The 19700-nt window shown below is 43.8% G+C and overlaps 1 protein-coding gene across 1 annotated transcript in view; it reads right to left on the bottom strand.

Annotated features, from left to right (window-relative positions):
• Window positions 1-18719, bottom strand: part of LOC104834869 (sodium/hydrogen exchanger 2-like) — a 28357-nt gene extending 9638 nt beyond the window's left edge. Inside the window, exons 1-7 of the mRNA XM_010572533.1 lie at window positions 18554-18719; window positions 17126-17589; window positions 16489-16739; window positions 11425-11642; window positions 7667-7863; window positions 2615-2704; window positions 633-703 (exon numbers count right to left, since the gene is read on the bottom strand). Of these exons, the coding sequence (XP_010570835.1) occupies window positions 633-703; window positions 2615-2704; window positions 7667-7863; window positions 11425-11642; window positions 16489-16739; window positions 17126-17589; window positions 18554-18719 (1457 nt within the window). The remainder of the gene's footprint in view (window positions 1-632; window positions 704-2614; window positions 2705-7666; window positions 7864-11424; window positions 11643-16488; window positions 16740-17125; window positions 17590-18553) is intronic.
• Between the last annotated feature and the right edge of the window lie 981 nt (window positions 18720-19700).

Below are 19700 nucleotides of genomic sequence, written 5' to 3'. Positions count from 1 at the left end.
TACCATGAAGGTAGCTGCACCTGTATCTGCACAGCCAAGGAATTAAACCTGGGAGATTGCTATTGGTATATTTTATGTTATTTGTATTTAAAAAAAAAAAATCTATGTGTACAATCTACCAGAACTTAATGAAAATTGAGCACTTTGCTACGGAAAGCTGTAGAGATCCTCTATAATTTGTCAGTCCACGACAAGCAGTTGCCCCTCCGAGTGCTGCAAGCTCATATTTGTACCGTTACTTGGGCACACACTGGGTTGGGGTCCTCGGCTCCCACACGGCCAGACGGGCAGGAGGGCACGGGCAGCACCGCTGCAGGCAGGGACAGCCTAAAGCCACACGAGCCGTGTGTCGTGCCGGCATGGCCCTTTCATTTCCAGCAGATTTCGATGGCCAAGAAGGGACAAACACAACAGGAGAAGGGAAAGGAGTCTTTTTAGGCTCAAGTACAATAGGTGACCTGCAAGCAGGGAAGCGCCCCGAGAACCTGGTCTCGCCTTGGACAAGGAAAAGCTGCCCCTTGGTGCCACAAGGATGAACAAGGCTCAGCTGCCCACAGTGGAAACTTAGGGAATAGAAACCAGCCTCATTTTTTTCTACACATGTACACAGTTGTATTTCGGCAAATCCTTACTTGTCTTTCCAGTAATACTGTCCCCAGTGTCCAGATATATCTTCAATGCCAGCCAGCAAATGATCCAAGAACTAAACAGAAGAGAGGATTTTGCTATATACCGGTTGCATGTATTGCATACGTGATGAACTCAGTCAGCAAACATCAAAAGCCAGCAGACAAAACAGGAGATGCTTTCAGCTCAGTACACAGCACCGGTAAACAAGAAGAGGGGATGTCGGGCTAATTCCCCATCCAGGCATCCACGAGTATCCCTCGGTTCTGGAGTACAATAAGTGGTTTGGCTGCTTGCTTTCAGGTCTGTGCAAGCAAAGAATAATCGCTGAGGGACGTGGATCTGCTCATTATGATATGTACAGGATGGCTGATGGCTTGCATGTCCTGCATATTGGCCCTTGATAAAGCAGGAAATACTCATATTGAGGGTTTTGAGGCCAATTTGTCTCAGGAGATCAGTATCTTCAGGATATAGATGTAGATAATGTACAAATGATGCTTTGACTTGAATAATAAATACTGCCTTCCCCCAGACACTTCCCACACGAAATGAAATCATTGGCCATATTGTGCCTTATACAAAAACATTATTATTGCTTAAAATTGTATTAAAAATTCCAGACAGGTTGATTTTTCCACCTGGAAGTTAAATCTCTGTGATTTCCCAAATTGTTTTCCCTCCTACTGGCACCTCTAAACTGGGAGAGGGCTCTGCTCTCCTGCAGGTCAACGCCCCTCTGCACTCAGGTACCAATGTCCCTGAAGCTTCCTCCAGCTCTCATTTTTCAAAAAAAATTTTGTGGGGTCAGAGGCAGAAAAATTTCAGAGCGGTTCACTCGGCCCTGCAGCCTGGTACAGGTTTAGAGTCCTCGCATTGCTATGAGCAGCTGTATGGTGTGAGGACCAGCAAATGACACACACACACACCCCACCACTACCACCAATCATCACTTTTGCAAGCAAGAATGTCCCGACTATCCAGATGGAGAAACAAATTTGAGGAAGAAAGCTGCTTCTGGGTCCCTGATTTCCAACTATCTGCATTGTTACTTTCTCTACTTCACTTAATTGGTACATAGCCATTTTCAGCTCACGTTTCCTAATAAATACATTTCCAGGGATGATTTACTATTCACGCACTAACAAAAGAAGAAAATACTCTCTATTGATGATAGGAAAAGACTCTTCAGCCTATTAAACTGTTCTGTTAACCCTAGACAAAGCCCTGTAATACAACCTAATTGTGAGGATGCCAAACAGTTTTTATAAATGTCCTCAGACCTATGTCTTTATATCTAGCCACCCAAAAAGAAGACAAAAATATTCCCAGAGGACTTATACCCACAGAAATATGACTGGGCATAAACAATTAGATTTAGAAACATAATTTTACATTGGATGCAGATGCAAACACAAAGCCTCAGCTAGGTGCGCAGAACACCCTGCTTTCTCATGGAGCTGCCCCGCTCTCTGAAGAAGTCCTCCATAACTAGAAAAGCATATATTTGGATGGCAGGAGCAAGGTGAACTAAATTCCACCTTTGGGTTATGGACTTAGAATCATGGAACAGTTTGGGTTGGAAGGGACCTTAAAGATTATCCAGTTCCAACCCCCCTGCCTTGGGCAGGGACACCTTCCACCTGACCAGGTTGCTCCAAGCCCCATCCAACCTGGCCTTGAACACTGCCAGGGATGGGGCACTTCTAGTGGTTCCCTCCAATATAGTGCTAACCTTACCCTCCCTTTTCTAAAATTTTTTTTTTTTTCTTTTCAAAAATATCCAAACCAACGGTGGTGACGGGTGCTATTCCAACGTAAATAATAACCCACGGTTAGGAAGCCGCATAACACTTTAAAACTGGAAAGGGACTGACCTGCAGAGGATTCAGGTACAATTGCAGGGCTGTAGAGTCCCTGGAGGAACACCGCATCGGCAAAGTGTATTGGAAAGCTCTGGCCGCGTGTTGATGGATGCATCACTTACCCGAATATGGATCTGCTCTCCCACTGTGGGAGCACTCTCTCTTTTCCTCTTGACAGCCAACAAGTCAACGAGAGGACGGATGGTCATTCCCTGCAGCATAACCACAAAGACAAAAATCAGCCTTTCTTTGCATCAAATGTTCTAGGTGGTACCGGCACTGGAACAAAAATCACCAGCGTGGGTAGGAGCCACAGCTACCTTGTTCTTTGCTAGAACAAGACCTGCTGCTTGAGCTAGGCCCCTCTCATCTGCTCGGTTTTATTAGCATGATAAAATCTGCAAAGCTTCGACAACGCTAGAAACTCTGTTCTCCCAACTGTAAGCCAAATATTTTGTTTGCTCGTGGTAGTAGCCTGTCAAAGGGAGGTCACATGCCGGCTTCAGGCTGGGGGTAGGCAGAGAGGGCCGCTCTCCTCATCTGGCATCTCAAAGACCACAAAACGCCAACCAATAATTTCAAGGTCAAGCCTGTGGCTTACTATTGCATGTAGCCTACCAGATGGAAAGGGGCTTGAAACGTTCAAAATTCAAATGCCTGAAACGATGATAGTCCTTGAGATTTCACAGCATGCAGCCTCCGCCAGCTTTTGTCTGCTAACTTTTTGAGTATTATATGTCACGGATCATTACTCCAATGATCTTTGGTGGCCAGTCGGTGGCTAAGTTTACTAATCAAAGTATCCACCTGGTGGGAAGGGTCAAGGGAAGAGTTTTAATGTCCTTTAAGCCTCATGAGAGAACTTCTAAAATGCTGCTGTGATGCATTTCTTAGTCTGGCTTTGGTATGAAATGACTTTTCTAGGACATGTTTAGAGCAAAAATGATGGAGTGGTTGATGTTTATGACTTCTGAATGTCACAAATGCTGGCACAGAGGAGAGTTGAACACATTTTTAATTACAGAAACAATTAATGTGTCATTTTAATAACTAATAGCAATAAAAAAATGCATCACTATTCAGAGCAAATAACATAAAACTCAAAAATTCAGAAATAACAGATATTACAAAAATTAAGTAGAGACTATGCAGTTTGGTCTCTTGCCTTCACTGGATAATCAGCTGCATTTGTTTTCATTTTAAAGTGGCATTTTGGAGTTTTATGACCAGGAATCCTAAATTTAGAAACACCTGGATTCTTTTGGCCCTTCCTGACCTTGGGAGCATTGTGGGAATCCCACGTGTCATTTCACAACACACCTGTAGTCCCCTGTGATGCTCCTCCACCCACCAGGGATAACTCATCTGGAGCGCATCACCCAATGCTGATGGCTTTATCATGGCTCACACAAAGTTTTTCTACCGCCAGCGATCCAGTAGTTAATGGGTCAGTGTAGGCAGCAAACAAAAAAAAATAAAAGTCCTCTTCGCAATTATTATATTTGCTAACAATTTCATGGAAGGGGTCAGAGGCCAATAGACTGAGAGAGTGAACTTCAAATGGAGAATATGGTATTTCATTTTTAAACCACACTGAAAGGCAGAACAATGAGGGCTTTTTGTGACATTCCAGACAAGCCCACAGCTCCTTGGAGGACTTTCTGGTCTACGTGGCACATATCCAGGCCTGCTTGGAAGAGCTGAGGACTTGACAACTGCTCAGTTGACCTTCTCAAAATTATTAACCAGGCTTGTTGTGGGAAGAGCCTTATGCAACTGAGTTAGACCAAAATAGATGAGTCTCCTGGGTTGTGTACTGCACTGATAGACCCATGTATGGACAAGCCCAACTGCTTACACATTGGTCATTAGTCTGTGCAGCATGAGGCTTTTCAGACAGCATGGCCAGGATTTCCAAGAAAATGAAGTAGGTTTGTGCTCTGACAAGATGCCTTGCTGGCCTTTACCAGCTTAAAAGAGCCCAAATCCTCTCTCCCCTAGTTTCTGTCCTATCTTAACACAGACACCCCCCACGAAGCCTGTATTGGTATCACTGTCAACATAAAGAAAACTTATCGCACAAAACAACAACAACAAAAGAATCCACTATCCACAGAAGCTGTTTTGTAGCCAATATTTCACTTGTCCTTTCCACCCAACGTGACATGCACCATGCAAGAAGCTGGGATATTAAAGACAGTCACTCTTCAATCCCGCATGCATCGATGTGGCTGGCAGCAGTGCCACAGACTTCAGAAGCTGTAGGACTCCTTTGCAAAGCCAGGTTTCTGAAGATTCATCTTAATACCTGCTTCTGTTTTATTTACCTATGTTTTCTGTGCTGAGCTACAGTAATATCTTTGCAGTTCAGCTTTTCAGCAAGTTTCCTTTTTTTTCCGGCCCCGTTCTCGTGGTGGCCTCAGCTACACAATGCTGCAGGTATCTGGAGCCTGAGCAAAGTCTGTTTTTATAGATGCTATGTTCCCGCTGAATGGCTGAAGGTCAAGGGGTCGCCCTGCCGACACGTACCCACGGGGGACCCTGTTTAACTCTCACCCTTTTGCATGGGGATGACATCACCATTTGAGCTTTGAGTTTACACAAAAGCCCTTTTCCCGGTCCTGGGAAGGATTTTCCGAAGCCTCGGCAGAATGGAGCTGCTGCCTTAGAACAACCTTTGTCTGAGACTCAAGAGCGTCTCTGCATGAGCGGACGTGCCTAGTGACCGTATCTTTTCAATTTCTGACCCGCATTTGCATCTTAAAACTTGTCAACCTCCACCTAAGTACGCTCCCCCCACCCCTGGCCCCTGCTCTCTCCTTTCAGGCTGAAAACTGCCCCCAGTCCAGCTGCCCCGCGGGTCTCGGCTCCGAGCCCATCGGCACGTCGGACTCGTTGACCAGTTTTTCAGCTCGTGACGTGGATTAGGCGGACGTGGGGAAGCGGAGAGTCAACCCCAGCCCTCCACCTTGCCCAACACCCCCAACCTGAGGGGGTCAGGGAGGCCAAGTGGAAGGACCTTGCTCTTGCAGGGTGATGCTCACCGTGACCCACCATCTCCCACAGCCTCTGCAGCGGCTCTGCTCCCTCCATCCGAGGGCAGGAGGTGGGCAGCCCTTGCTCAGCAGCTCCGCACGGACCTCACGCCCTCGAGCAGGAGCTCCCGGAGAGTTTTTCTTTATGGTGTCTTTCCCAGACCCCCATCCCACTTGCTTCAGCAAGTGGGCACAGAGGAGAGTTGAGCATTAATATCCCTTTTCTGCACGGCGTCTTTCCCAGCCCCCCCCATCCCACTTGCCCTAGGGATGGGTTCAGAGGAGACCTGCTCTGAACTTTTTTGGCACAGACATCAGCCTCGCTCACTTCAGGACCAGACAACCCCAATTTTTCCACCACAACCTCCTTCAAACGTGCCACCGTTTGCCAGGTGAAGGAAAAGGGGTGCCTGCAGAGAAAACCCCCCAAGGAGCCTCGCCCTTACAAACTTGCTGCTGGGCAGAGAAGAGCAAGGAGAGATAGCCAAAACTCTTCATCCCACGGAAAGCTGCAAGAACTCTTTTACCAGTAGATGTCAGGGCAATGCTGGGAGCTGCTGCCTGCCTGCCTGCTCCCGAGCAGGGCTGCGCTGCACCCTGGAGCCCAGAAACTCCTCAGCCTGTGCCTAAGGGAGAGAAAAACCCTTCTCCATCATACCCCCGGGGGGCTGCTCGTTCAGAATCAGTGAAAAATAAAAGCATGTTAAGTAAGGAGAGCAATACCAGCACCGAGCTGTGCCCCGTCCCAGCTGCAGGCTGGCTAGCCTGGGTCCTTCCCAGTTGCCCACTATGTAACTGCAGGTGGGGGCAGATGTGGTAGCTCCCATGGGCTCCCCAAAAGCAGTTCAAGCGGCAGATGCTCCTACAGCCTATTTTCTAGATGATCAGGCTTTGCAAAAAACACCCACAGCAGAAATCAGTCTTTAAAAAGATTTTTAAAAAACCAAAAACCCCAAACATTTGTGCTTTCAACAATAAACCCAATTATCTCAGAGCAACCAGTGCTGTGAGGGTCCAGCTCCCTCCCCCTCCCCTACCCTGGCAGTGGGGGGGTTAACACATCCACAGCCACCCCGTGATGTGGGCAGGTTGCACTCGCTTGCAGAAGCTTCGCCACTGGGTAGGAAACAGCCCAAGAATTACTAGGGCAGAAAAAAAAAAGCAGGTAGCAACAGGGCTTAGGGATCAGTTACAAAAGAAAAATGAGAGGCAAATAAATAAAATGTGCTATGACTTTTTTATTTGCTTCTGATTTTCCTTGCTTTTATAACAAGTAACACACCCAAAATTTTTTTCCGGTGGAAGAGTTAAAGCAATCCCCTTCCTGCTGTGTCATCATAAAATAACTGCAGCTGCTTTGCTGCATGAATGTGAAAACATCTCAGGCATATATACAAAACATTTTGATAAACAACTAATGACTGTTGTTGCTTCCGCTGTTGGATGCCCCAATAAAATGGAACTCATTCTCAGAAAATGGTAAGTCGTCACTCCTTCAAAATGAGGCCCCTTTAAATTGTCCCACTTGTGAACTACCAAAACTGAGATGACCAAACCATAAACCTCTTTTAAAATTCTTGCTGCCCATGTTCAGAAGGTTTGGAGTATCTCCAGTATCTTCTGTCTTCTCACCTTGGGGATCAGGAAAACTGACCTTCACTACTGCATGGCTCAGGCAGCATTTCTTTTCATGACAAGGCCTACGATAACAACTGCTTCTTACCTTGCTCAATCAGCAAACTGGTTGTAGAGGCTGATTTGTGTCAGCTTTGCTCTCACATAAAACACGTAAAAGCACTACTTCAGAGAGGAAACCTATGCCAGCATCATTCTTCACAATTTTCACCACTGCTACACAAATATGGATGGACCAGATCAAAGTTATCAGGGGAAATGCTACAGCAGATGTTGTAAGTCAACAACTGCTAGTCAACCTCACGAACGTGTGACACATTCTCACACCTTCTGCCTCTTTCAATAATAATTTTAAATTTTTATATGCCAACCACTCAGTGGAGAGAATGTTTCAATGAATGGTAAATCCTTGTATCCATCGAATGGTTTAGTACTGGGTACTTGTAAATAATAAGCATGATTTTTCTTCCAGACATCTGCTGGTGACACCAAGATTGTTTTTACCTGTACGAACACGGTGAAGAGGATGACAACAGTTGTTGCTGCAATGAAGAGCTTCTTTCTGTGAAAGTCAGGAAGCAAGAACACCAAAGAGAAACAAATGGCCCCTCGGAGACCCCCGTACGCTATAATGAATTGGTCTTTGCTGGTGATGGTGTTCACGTGAAATCTATTCACAAAGAAAGTCAGCACGAGAACCCCTGAAAAGCAGGAAAGAAGATGGGAGCACATCAAACAAAAAGAGCAATTAGATAAAACTCATAACCTTATGATATATTTTACGGTAAAACATCACTAAACTGGTAAACACCAACCACGAGGAACCGGCCAGGGCCCGAAGTAGTATATTCCCAATATGCCACTGGAGAATGGCTTTTCTTCCACAGCCTGGTCCAACAGGATTGCATTTGATTTGTCCAGATAAAAATTAATCCCCAACACATTTCTGATTTGGGGGATGACAAACACCATCGACTGGCCACAGTTCTGGGGGTTTGTACAACCACAAAATTTTAGGTAGCTCATCTTGTATCGAATTCTCTTGGTTTTTAACTCAGCCTTGTGCTTATCACGGTCCAGCTGGGAAACCAGAGTTTCCTTCAGAAGGACTCTGAACTCTGCAGGGGAGTTTTAGTGTCATCCCACTCCCATGACTGCGGCTCCCCAGACCGTACCTGTTACCTGATGACTCTGTGTTAAGCATCAGCTAAATACTGAACAAACAATAACTACTGGCAGCATAGGATGTATTAGCACATCTATTTTGACGGTAGTTAATTAAAATTTTTAGGGCAATCCTATGGTGACGTGCCAGCTGAAATTTTACATCTACCGGTATAATGATACAGAGCCAGATTCTGAGAATTGAAATATTAATTGATTTATTCTAATTGATGATAACAAATGATTGAATTGCTTGGATTATAAACACTCTCAAGGCAAACCATCAGCAATAATTTAGCCACCAGTTACCCTCCGATGTCCAAAAGTTTCCAAGCAGTAGCCAAGGCACTCTAAATATTTGATGTACATTCTGCCGGCATTAAAGTTGTTTCTTCACAAATCTTGCCCTCAAAGATTTATACTGTGTGAATTTAAGACTACGTAAGGTGACACAGCAATTGATGTAATTTATAGTCATTTGCAAATACATAAGCAGATGCGGAAAGGTACAAAAAGTCAGGCCTTAAATCAGTAAGCCGTGATCTTAATACCAACAGATACGATCAACAACTTATTTCCTGAAGATTAATGGCCATTTTGAGAACTGATGACACAGACTGTCATTGACTTTTGCTAGGAATTAGCTGGATGTCCATCACTACTGCTTTTCTAAAGGGTGTTTGTAAGAGAAATAAATGTCAAAAATAGTGCACTTGTAATGTACATACCAAACATCTTCACACACATACAACTAAAAATATCTGAACTTTGATTGCACATCAGACCAGTTGGAAGAAAACAAAAAGCTGTGGATGTTCAGGAATAGGGAACTCAATTAACTGAACCTTGCAACACCTTCTCCGTCCCCTGAGCACTGTGGAGCTGCTGCCCAGATCAGCAGATGAGAAGTACTTTGGTTTCAAGGTTCTTTGTAACTTTAAAAAAACAAAAACAAAAACAAAAAACAACAAAACCATACCTCAGATCACATCTTCAGCTACTGTAAGCTCAGGCAGTACCAATGATTTAAAGGAAGAAAATTTACTTGAGCTGATATCCTGGCTTTTGTCTTAATTTAATCCTTCCTCATAAATTACTATTAGCATTCCCTAAACTAATTCAAGACCAGTTTGCTCCAAGAGATGACATACAACTAATCATTTTGAACAGAATATATTTTCTTCTGGAGATACACCTTGAAAAAGAGCAGAAGGAAATCTCCCTAGTGCTTGGATAACAGTAGAATACTAGCGTTGTCATGCAGTTAATGCATTTTGCTTTTTAGATGACCTCTTATAGCAAAGCAATCCCAGTCCCCAGGCTTCAGCAGAATCATTTCTCATTTAAGAGCACTACGAGGGTCCAATAAAGGACTAAGGTACAACTTATATACTAACCCCAGTGCTGTCAACCCCAAAATTCCCCAATTCCTGCAAGCAAACTCTATGGGCACCTCCCATTTCTGGATCAGTGCCTCAAGCACGTCCACAGCTGCCGGACAGGTCTGAGCAGGTCAGGATTTAATCCCAACCACCACCTCCAAGGCAGGAGTTTCCCAGCCCAGCTTCATGCAGCACCCTGCCTGACTTCCATCCTCCCAGCACACCTACGGCTCTCCAGGAAGGTGCTGCAGAAAAGGGACACCCTATTCAGGATCAGATATGCAAGATGATTTTTCAGCCCTGGTTTGTGCGTTCTTATTTAATTCAAGGGGGATTTGAAATATAAAGAGGGGTTTCTTTCCCGGCTGCAGCACTGAGCCCTTCTCTAATAATGCGCTGCATAATTTGAGAATGCAATCAGAAGAGCTGTGTTTGGAGAGCCAGAGGATTTTCAGATTGCTTCTGCAATGTTATTATGTTCCTTACGTCTTGCAATGAAGAATTTTTGAACTAAAAAAAGATAAACTCACTCAGAACTTCTTTTCATGTGAGCAAATAATTTAAGGGAAAACCACTTAATCATAATAAAACATTTGAACGTATGCACAACTAATAAGCATGTTTCCAAGTGCATTTATAGCGCACAGTTATTAAAACAAACCTTGGCATGTATTAACAGCTAATAAAACCTATTCTGCTATGTCTTGCTAATCATGGCCTATCCTATTTAAGCAATTTCTTGAAGTGTCTATCAAATTTGAGTTTACTTTCTTTGACTCAGTGGTTTTCATCGTGACTGATCTCAAGAAGATTATCTTTAGCTGCAATTATCAGGAGAGTATTTTCATGCAAAGCTCTCTTCTTGTTATCACTAAGTCTTGGTCACTTTTTTACTGTGAGGTTGGTCAAACACTGCAGTAGGGTTCCCAGGGAGGTTGTAGAGTCTCCGTGCATGGAGATAATCATAAACCATATGGACAGTCCTGCTAGATGACCCTGCTTAAGCAGGGGTTTGGACCAGATGTTCTCGAGAGGTCCCTGCCAACCTCAGCAATTCCCTGATTCTGTGTAATTCTGTCATTCTTAGTCCTTAGCTGAAGTTCTTGAGTAGGAGCAGAAGCATCCTCACATTTTAGGTCCCAATTCTTATCTACCCAGCTTACTGCTCTTCTGTAAAGCAGAACAGCATCTCCAGGCACAGCTCTTTGAAGGTTCCTCCAGTTGCCCATTTAAGGATGCTGCTGCACACAAACTTGGAATGAATTAAATCCCTTAAATCTCTGCAATTCAGAATATGCAGCCAGAGGCCCCATGCTTTTACACAGCTCTGATCCCAAGCTATGTACTTACAGTCTCCCTCCTATTGTGAGGATATGCTGAAATGGAAGAGGAGATCATGGCAATCAAAGGAAAGACTAAGGCAGAAGTATCAATAAAATAGATGTCGTGAGAATTTCTATTTAGCACCAGTGCTGTCTATGGTGAGTGCAGAGACTAGGAAACTGCAGTAAAATGCAAAACTTGCTATTGAGCAAGTGATGGAGGAGGGAAGCACCAGTCCTTGTGTTCACATCTGGGATAACCACACATAGAGAGCGAGCAGGAAAGGATGATGGTGGGGACAGGAGCATTCTCTCATTTAATGGAATCACGTTGTTCACTCCCATAAATAATAATAATATATATTAAAAAAAAAAATCTATAATTTCATCATACCTAGTGCTCTCCAAATGAGACAGAAAATGACAGTGAAGCAAATGTATGGCCAGTTCCACTCATGATTTTCTCCAATGGTGGAAACTCCAAGAAAGATGAAGATGAGGGTATCGCTAACACTGCTCCACATCTTCATGAAGTATTTGACTGTGGTGTGAGACTTCAGAGAGATGTTGGCCTCCACGTAACGTTTCATGCCCATGGCACAAGCAATGATGCTGAGAAAATGAAACAATAATTTTTTCTACTTAAGCACACAAAATCAAGACATTGTCATTTATAAAAAAATAGGCTTCATCAAGTCTTAGATGTTTTCAGACATCTCACTGGCTAGTGGTTCACTTCCTACATCAGTCCAATAATACCAGGAGGACCATCAGGACAATAAGATACCATATATGTTGACCAGACTATCCGAATCTGCTTTTTAACAGATAAACAACTCACATTCTATTGCATTTATCATAGCCACACAGCAATACCTATAATTAACTACACTCAGCTCTTCCCATCACAATACACTGTTTTCAGTTCTTTAACTTTGCCACACTCCAACCATCTGGGCTGAATAGTTTCATGCTTAGGAGCCCACATTACCTATTTTGCCTGGATGAGAGAAAGACATTTGAGGGAATGGGAGACTTGTTTCTCATGCTGAGAAATGTGTAAATAAGAGTTCTGTGAGTTTGGCTGATATTTGGTCACTACAGCAGATTCTTGTAGGACTCAGAATTGGTGTAGTTTAAGAGCAGACCAAATGCTGCACTTCACCCAAGGGACCAAAGCTAATCTTAAGTTGGAGAAACTCAACCATACGACGTACCTCACACTGTATATTCCTAAGCCTGACTGGACTTGCACTATATATTATTTGGGCACAGCCTGGAAGCCATTGACTCCATGCAACCAAGAGACAATAAAATGCTCAAGCACACTCATGAGGCTGCACAATGAGCCAAGAAACGCTGTTGCTATGGTTGGAACATCTGACCTCCTCAGGTATTGCATAGCCAAGGTCACTTCAGAAGTGTGCAACACTAAAATTTCTGCCTTGCAATTTTTCATGGATAATTGGTTCTTCAAGTTACAGGGTACATGTGGTTAGTCTAATTCATCAGCTTTTCAAATCAATACATTTTCAGGCCAGCAATCTTAGAAGGTCAAAACAATTGAGTGCTCAAAAAGTCAAAGCTCCATTTTTTACAGTTTAACCTGGACAGAAAAGTTTTTGTTCTAAATATTGTACCAACAAGAGCAAAATGGCTTTACGTTTCCGAGATCTGATTCCGTTGGTATTTGGTAAGGCCATCTACATGGAGTTTTATTGCATTAAAAATTCCTTTCACAGGGGACATATTGGTAACTCTCTTTACCTTTATCACACACAGACAAGCCCACAGAGAAGTAGATCCTTGGCTTGCAGAGGTACACCGGGGTCTGGCAGACTGACTTTAAACACCAGCCGTGACCAGGACACTTAAATGACCCATATAGATGCAAATAAGTGTTTAAGAGAGGTGGTGGCCTCCGCAGCACATTATCCATAATGTATCCTCTCAGCTAAGAGCTATTCAGAAAACAGCCGTGCAACTACTGCTTTGCAGTGAAAACATCATATTTAACCCCAGAATTTCACAAAGGAGATTCTTTGCATTATTTAGGCTTTAATGGACAAAAACCCAGGTTGCCCCCCGGCCCCAGCAAACAGGACAGTTTGCAGCTGGGCAGAGCTGACTCTGCTCTGGTTGTGGTTTTACAACCTGTATGAAACCAAAGACCTCGATTCTCTCCTCCACAGCTATTTATTTATTTCAGGAAGACACCGTCGGCCACTGCATTGCTGCTCCTAACCTGCACCGCTGCTAACAAAAGCAGAGTAAGGCTCCTTTCCTCCCGGCTCACCAGGGAATCACTAGCACATCTTCCCTGCCACAACTCGGCATCTACTGCTGGACTGAGACACAAAGGAATGGACAACACCTACATTCATTTCTGCTCTATGTAAAGCACTAAGGAAATCGGCAACACTATTATGGGAAAATACTTATCAGATATTTGGTTGGAACAACAAATAAGAAATTAGAGTGAAAAAAAAAATACTTTTTCAAATGAATATGCACTTCCACCCACTGAGAGTTACTGATTACTGGGCTTTGCATTCAAACAAAAAAAAAACCAAGAAATACACACATTTCTATTTCTTTCACTTAAAAATAGTTGTTATTTGTTTTTCCTCATTGCCATGAAAAAAAACATGCTTTTTTTGAAGGAGGAAGAAACGGTTGGGTTTGTCTGAAATTAAAACTGGGCTTCAGGGAGAGGACTTGTAGTGAAGGCACAGGATATGAAAGGTCAGACTCGGAAAAGTCATGATACTCTTCCTGGGGAAAGAGATCCTGCTTTATCCAGCAGCACGAGACCAAGATTCAAATCCCTTTTTCATCTAATGTTGTTTGAGTTCACATCTTTCACCTCCTAAGAAAATGCACCAATACTTAAAAATATTCTGAAACTGGTCTTTTTTGATTTATCCTTTTTAGACTGACCCACTTTGCATAAAGCACTGAGCCAGAAGGAGCAACAGGGATTGAACCATGGGCTAAAAAGAAAATAATAAATTCTTCTGTATCTGCCTCAATAAATAAAAAGTGGGTAAAATAGTTCCAGCTAGGAACTAAGAAATCCAACAAGTATTTATGGGCAAGAGACTTCCAGAACCATGGTTTGGGAACACTTATTGGAGAGTGGATATGGGTTCACACCAGATTCACAGAGAGGGAATAAACTTGACCTGTCCTGTCACAGCTTCAAAGATAGACACTGCCACTAGGGCAAAGGGGACAAAAAAAAAAAAATCTAACTAAAAAACATTTGCAGAGCTGTTTAGCAGATTGGGCTGCATGCACAGATTTTTTTTTTTTTTTTTTTTTACTACGTAGAATTGATTTTTTTGGCAATGAAATTATTTTTCAAGGAAACAAACTGCCAAGATCTGCTTCTTATAATACAGTATTCCCTGGTCACAAATGACTGAATTGTTTGAAATCAAGATATATAAAAGAGGTATTTATAATTTGGCAATTATAAGACCAGCAGTGGAGGAATCAGCTGCCTTTGCAATTGTTTTGCTTTAGAAACAATGCATTATTCAAAAGAATAGAAAATGGGTTCCATAATGGGTACAGTAGATTGTGATTGATAGAAGTAGACACCATTAGGATTGAATGTTTTCTGCTCTATGATGATTATGCAGCCTATTTATTTCACTGTTCTGTCTTACGCTCCTATAAATAGGCTTTCTCTTACCTATTCCCAGAGCTAGAATTGTTTTCAGTAATGCTAGAATATTGCTCCTATTAACCATTCGAGGAAACAAAATCTGCAAGATATAGGAATGGTTTATATCCAAAGACGTATCATTAGTTTTAAAATAGATCTCCCAGATACTCCTGTGTCTAGCTGGTACCTGACAATTTTTTTTATGTTTATCTTCATTATGATCAGATTTACAGTTGTTTACCCTGTAGCTATCAATGCAGTCTAAGCACACTTTGTAGTCTTTTGGAAAATATAAAATAGTTGGTTGTGCTCCTCAGCACCAGCTGACTTAGTTTAGGTAGGAGAACCAAATGCAAGAGATATCAGCCCACAGAAACCCAAAGGCCTGGATCACTCTGTTTTTCATCTGTCTCTTCTTTCCAAGGTGAGGTTTCTTTGACCATTAGGATTATTGTATCTATTTTTTTTCCTCAGCACCTGCTCTGCAAGGAAAATGCACAACGAGGTAAGCACGAAGCTCAATTACCTCTCTTAAAACTGAAGGATCTGGCCCCAAATTATTCATGTTATCGAAAGACCTACCCAGTAAAAAGAAAAATAAATTAACTGTGTTATCTATGAGTTACTATTTGTGAAGGACTGAATTTAAAGAAACAAATAGTTTCACTTCGCTGATCCGAAAAGCTGCATGGGGATACGCGAGATGGCGTCTGATGCAGCGTGGGACTCGGCTGCCGGAGCCGGGCAGTCCCTGTCTGCCCCAGGTTGCTGTGCCCTCGTTGTACAAAAGCTTCACAGAGAAAACCTGCCAGGACTCTAAAGTGTTCTTCAAAGATCTAACTAAAAAACATTTGCAGAGCTGTTTAGCAGATTGGGTTGCATTCACAGATTTTTTTTTTTTTTTTTTTTTTTTTTTTTGACTATGTAGAATTGCTGTAGTAAACTGCAAGCAGTTTTGGTTTTAGTACCTTTGAAATCTTGATCTCCGACACCTCTGGCTGAAATTGGTCAGCAGATTTCCAGCGTTACTGGAGGTGGAGAGGAGGTGGATGACACCCTCACTCAGGAGACCAGCCAAACTCGTCAGCTGAGTCTGAACTTCTGGCTGTAAGTCAGAATCTCCAAAGCAGAGGTTTCCACTAGAGCCCTCCGCTCCCAACCAGTAGGAATATTTCCAGGCTTCAGCTCTGCAGGGGATTCCCAACTGCCACCCCATCACGCGCTGTGCTCTGTCACCAGAAGGTCTGTCCCAGCACGCCCAGGGGGCCACCACCCAAAACCAGCAGGTCGGTAAGGTGGGCAGAGGAAGAGGAAGATGCTAGAACAGACGTGCTGTAAACTGAGACCAAACCTTTCCGAGGAGTCCACTAAATACTCCTTGGAGCTCTTCAAATGTTGGTTTTGATAGCCCACACATGGAAAACAACAAAATATGCCAAGAAAGCCTCTTCTGCCTCTGCCAAATCTACTAGACATCTCGCTGCTTGAACATCCAGGGTTTCCAAACAAAAACCATGGAGCTCAAGTAAACATTCCTCAATAACCTACATAAATGGATCAGCCGTCGGAAGCTTGCCCAGCAGTAGTCAGCTGGATTGCTTGTGACTCGCAGCTATTACCATCGATGTGTAATGTGTGAAACAGGGTTACACCTCTCGGCTCTTCCACAGGCTTTTATACTCGTTGTTTGCGGCTGAACACAGACTTCCAACTAAGCAAACCTACTTTAAAACTTTTTCTGATACTTTTCAGTAAATATCAGATGAGATGCTGGGACATACTTACGCCACAATCCCCGAAAGGTGAAACATTTCAGCAGTGAGGTAGGAAAGGTAGCTGTACAGGAAGACAAAGAGCGGTTCGATGACGCGAATATCCTTGGTGAATCGCGTGGTGAAGGCGGCAGTCATCCCAAAAGTCAGACCTACTAATACTCCTCCTAGCCCAACCACAAAGAATTTTCCAACTCCAGCAAAAACATCCACGCTTTTGATGGTTGGCATTTCACAGAAAGAACGAAATAGCTTGTAGAGCACCTGGGTGAAAATATGAAAGAGAAAACCAGCCTTTAACAAGATATTCACCAGACACGGCCATATGTAGCAACGACACTAAAATAGGCTGCTGGCATTTCTGCCAGCGCGGGGTCAGCGTCCTTCTCTGGAGGTCAGGCTCCTGCCAGGGCACTCGTGCATTTCTGTCTCCAGACACACAGTCTTGGAGATGTTCACCTGAAAGCTGCTCAGGACCTCAGGCCAGAGAAGTGGACCAGGAGTCCTCTGCTAGAAGAGGCTGTTGACGCCTATTCCCTCTGCAGATCTCACGTCCCACCTCTTGGCACCAGCCCATCCTTCCTCTGAACGTTCAATACGCCAAAAAAAAAACAAACAAACAAACAAACAAAAAACACGCTAGTCCTTACCACCGTCACCGCGTCATTCAGGAGCGATTCACCGAAGACCAAAATGTGGAGCTTTTCGTTGACGTGGATCTCTTCGAAGACCGCCAACACCGCCACGGGATCCACGGCAGCGATCAGGCTGCCGAACAGGAGGTTGTGGAGCAACGACACGTCCTGCAGGCGAAAGGCTTTCACCTGGCAGATCCCGTACAGGGAAAAACCGATCCCAAACACGTTCCATATCGTCCCCACCACCGCGTAGAGGAGGATAGTGCCCATGTTCTCAAAAAAGGGACGGCTGGGCATGAAGTAACCCGCGTCAAGGACAATGGGTGGCAGGAGGTAGAGGAAAAAGATGTCGCTGTCCATAACAGGCGGTGACTTGTCATTTAAGCCGTAGATGATTCCCCCCATGATGAGTCCTACAAATATCAATAAGCAGCTTTCGGGAACGACAGAAGGGAGCTTGTTATACAGATGAAACCCTGGAAGAGGATGAATAGAAAAAAAAAAAAAACAAAACAAAAGTATTATCTCATCAGCCCAAACTGGCTGAAGAGCACCAGCAAAGATCCCCATGCTCCCACCTTCAGCAGGCTGTGCTTTGGAGGAGTAGTAGTGCGTGCACACAATTAAAGTGAGGTCACCCAAGAAGAAATTAGCTAGAAAATCTGAAAGATTACTGAAAAAAACCCAAACTGTCTAAAATTACTGTTGGTTTAGACTGCAGTTCATCATAGCGTAAGGTTAAAGACATATTTTTAGGTAATACGCAAATAGAAAAATGAAATAAACTGCATAAATAAAAAGGTATTTAGCATTATTTATGATGTAATCTAATTAGCATGCCATCTTTGGCACTAGTGTAAATAGCAACTGCTAATTTTAAACACAATACAGATTCCATACATCCAAAAAAATAATCACGGAAAAAGCATTCTCATTAATTATAAATGGTGCCGCTTTTAATATCATTTAATCATTAACACTTAAAGCCTAAGGTAACATTGAAAAAAGACCAATCAAGGCAGCCTTGTGCAACACCCAATGTTAGAGAGAAATGCTGACAACCACTACCAGTACTCTAGGTGAGTTGTTAAAAGCAAGAAAGTAATTGAAACAAACCAAACTGGAATAGGAATAATAATAAAAAAAAAATCTGTGATCGTTATCATTTCTTCATGCATGTTAATAGAGTTGAGATCTCATCATATAATATGCAGAACAGCACAACAAAAAGACCATTTTCATCTGAAAGAAGTTCTGATCTAAATGAATCTCAGAGACTTCTCCCTTCTAAGGAAAAAAAAAAAAAAAAAGCTGTAAAATAACTTTTATAGCAGTAATTTAACAGGAGTGATCACAGTTCCTGGAGGAAAAAAAGCCACCCCTGCCCATACCATCCCCACAGAGAGCCCCGTCCTTCCCCACCCTCTCGAGATGCCTTACCTATTTTGGCCAAGGAGGCAAGCATGATCCAGAGAGTGATTTCGAAGGGGACTTGGACGTGCTGATAATCCAGAGAGAAAAACGCATGCTCTGAGGACTCGTTGCCCCGGGATTCCTCGGCAGCCCAGCTGACGTTCTCCGGGATCGCATCCTCCAGCGGCGGCATCGGTGGGGAGCCCTGCAGGGCTCTGACCCCGGCGGCTTGGAGGATGGAGGAGAGCAAGGACCCAGCTAGGACGGCAGCCGCAGCTTTGCAGCCTGGTCTCTGTCCCTCCATCAGCCCTCCGAAGCTGTTTGCCGCCGGGATTCGGCCGTTGGCGGTACCCGCCGGTGTGGGCGACCGGTCGGGAAACGCTGCTGGAGACGCCGGAGCTGGGCTCAACGCGGAGAGGAGCGACTGCTCCGCCTCACCCTGACTCTCCTCCCTGGTCCATTCGTTTCCAGCTGGGAGACCCTGCTGGAGAATCGCACCCTTTGGCACCACGTGCCTGAACAGGCAGAGGCTCCTCCTGCAGATGCTTCCTCGAAGAAATGCCTCGCCTGCACTTGGACTGACCGCCTACCTGTGCACGCTTGAGAAAGAGGCAAGTTGCATTTTAGTCCTAACCCTTGCCGTATTTTGGCTTCCAGTCTCTCAGAAATCCTTCTTGGAGGGGGAAAAAAAAAAAAACCCGACAACATAAAAAAAAAATCTTTGCTGCTGCTAGAGCAGCCAGGCTTGGATGGAAGAGGTCCCACAAAAAAAAAAAAAGCCCCCCCAAAACAGCCCCATCCAGAAATGGACCCATCTTACAGTGGACTTCACTGGATTTCTCCACTCCCCACAGCGAGAACACATGGCAGCAACATTACAGATAATCACAGTTTCCATTTGGTAAATCAAGCAAAGCACCCAGCTTGCTTTTGCTAAATACAGAGCTGCAGTGTTGTGCTGGAGAGGGGTGACCTGTACTGGAAGAGTAAGTTTCAGCAATTGCTTAAAGCTTCTTCCTATAATAAGGGCTAACAGGAGAAGTTATCTTCATCTCTCTTCAGTACTTGAAACTGGCATCAAAAACTGAGTGAGCTTGCTTAGAAAAGTTGGAGAGACAGAAAAAGTTATTTGCAACAGCGTTACATGTATTAATAATACAGAGGAAAAAATTCC

The sequence above is a fragment of the Haliaeetus leucocephalus genome, unplaced genomic scaffold (genome assembly GCF_000737465.1).
Source record: "Haliaeetus leucocephalus isolate CR32 unplaced genomic scaffold, Haliaeetus_leucocephalus-4.0 Scaffold340, whole genome shotgun sequence".
Lineage (NCBI taxonomy): Eukaryota > Metazoa > Chordata > Aves > Accipitriformes > Accipitridae > Haliaeetus > Haliaeetus leucocephalus.
This window is presented reverse-complemented; position numbering and strand designations above follow the sequence as displayed.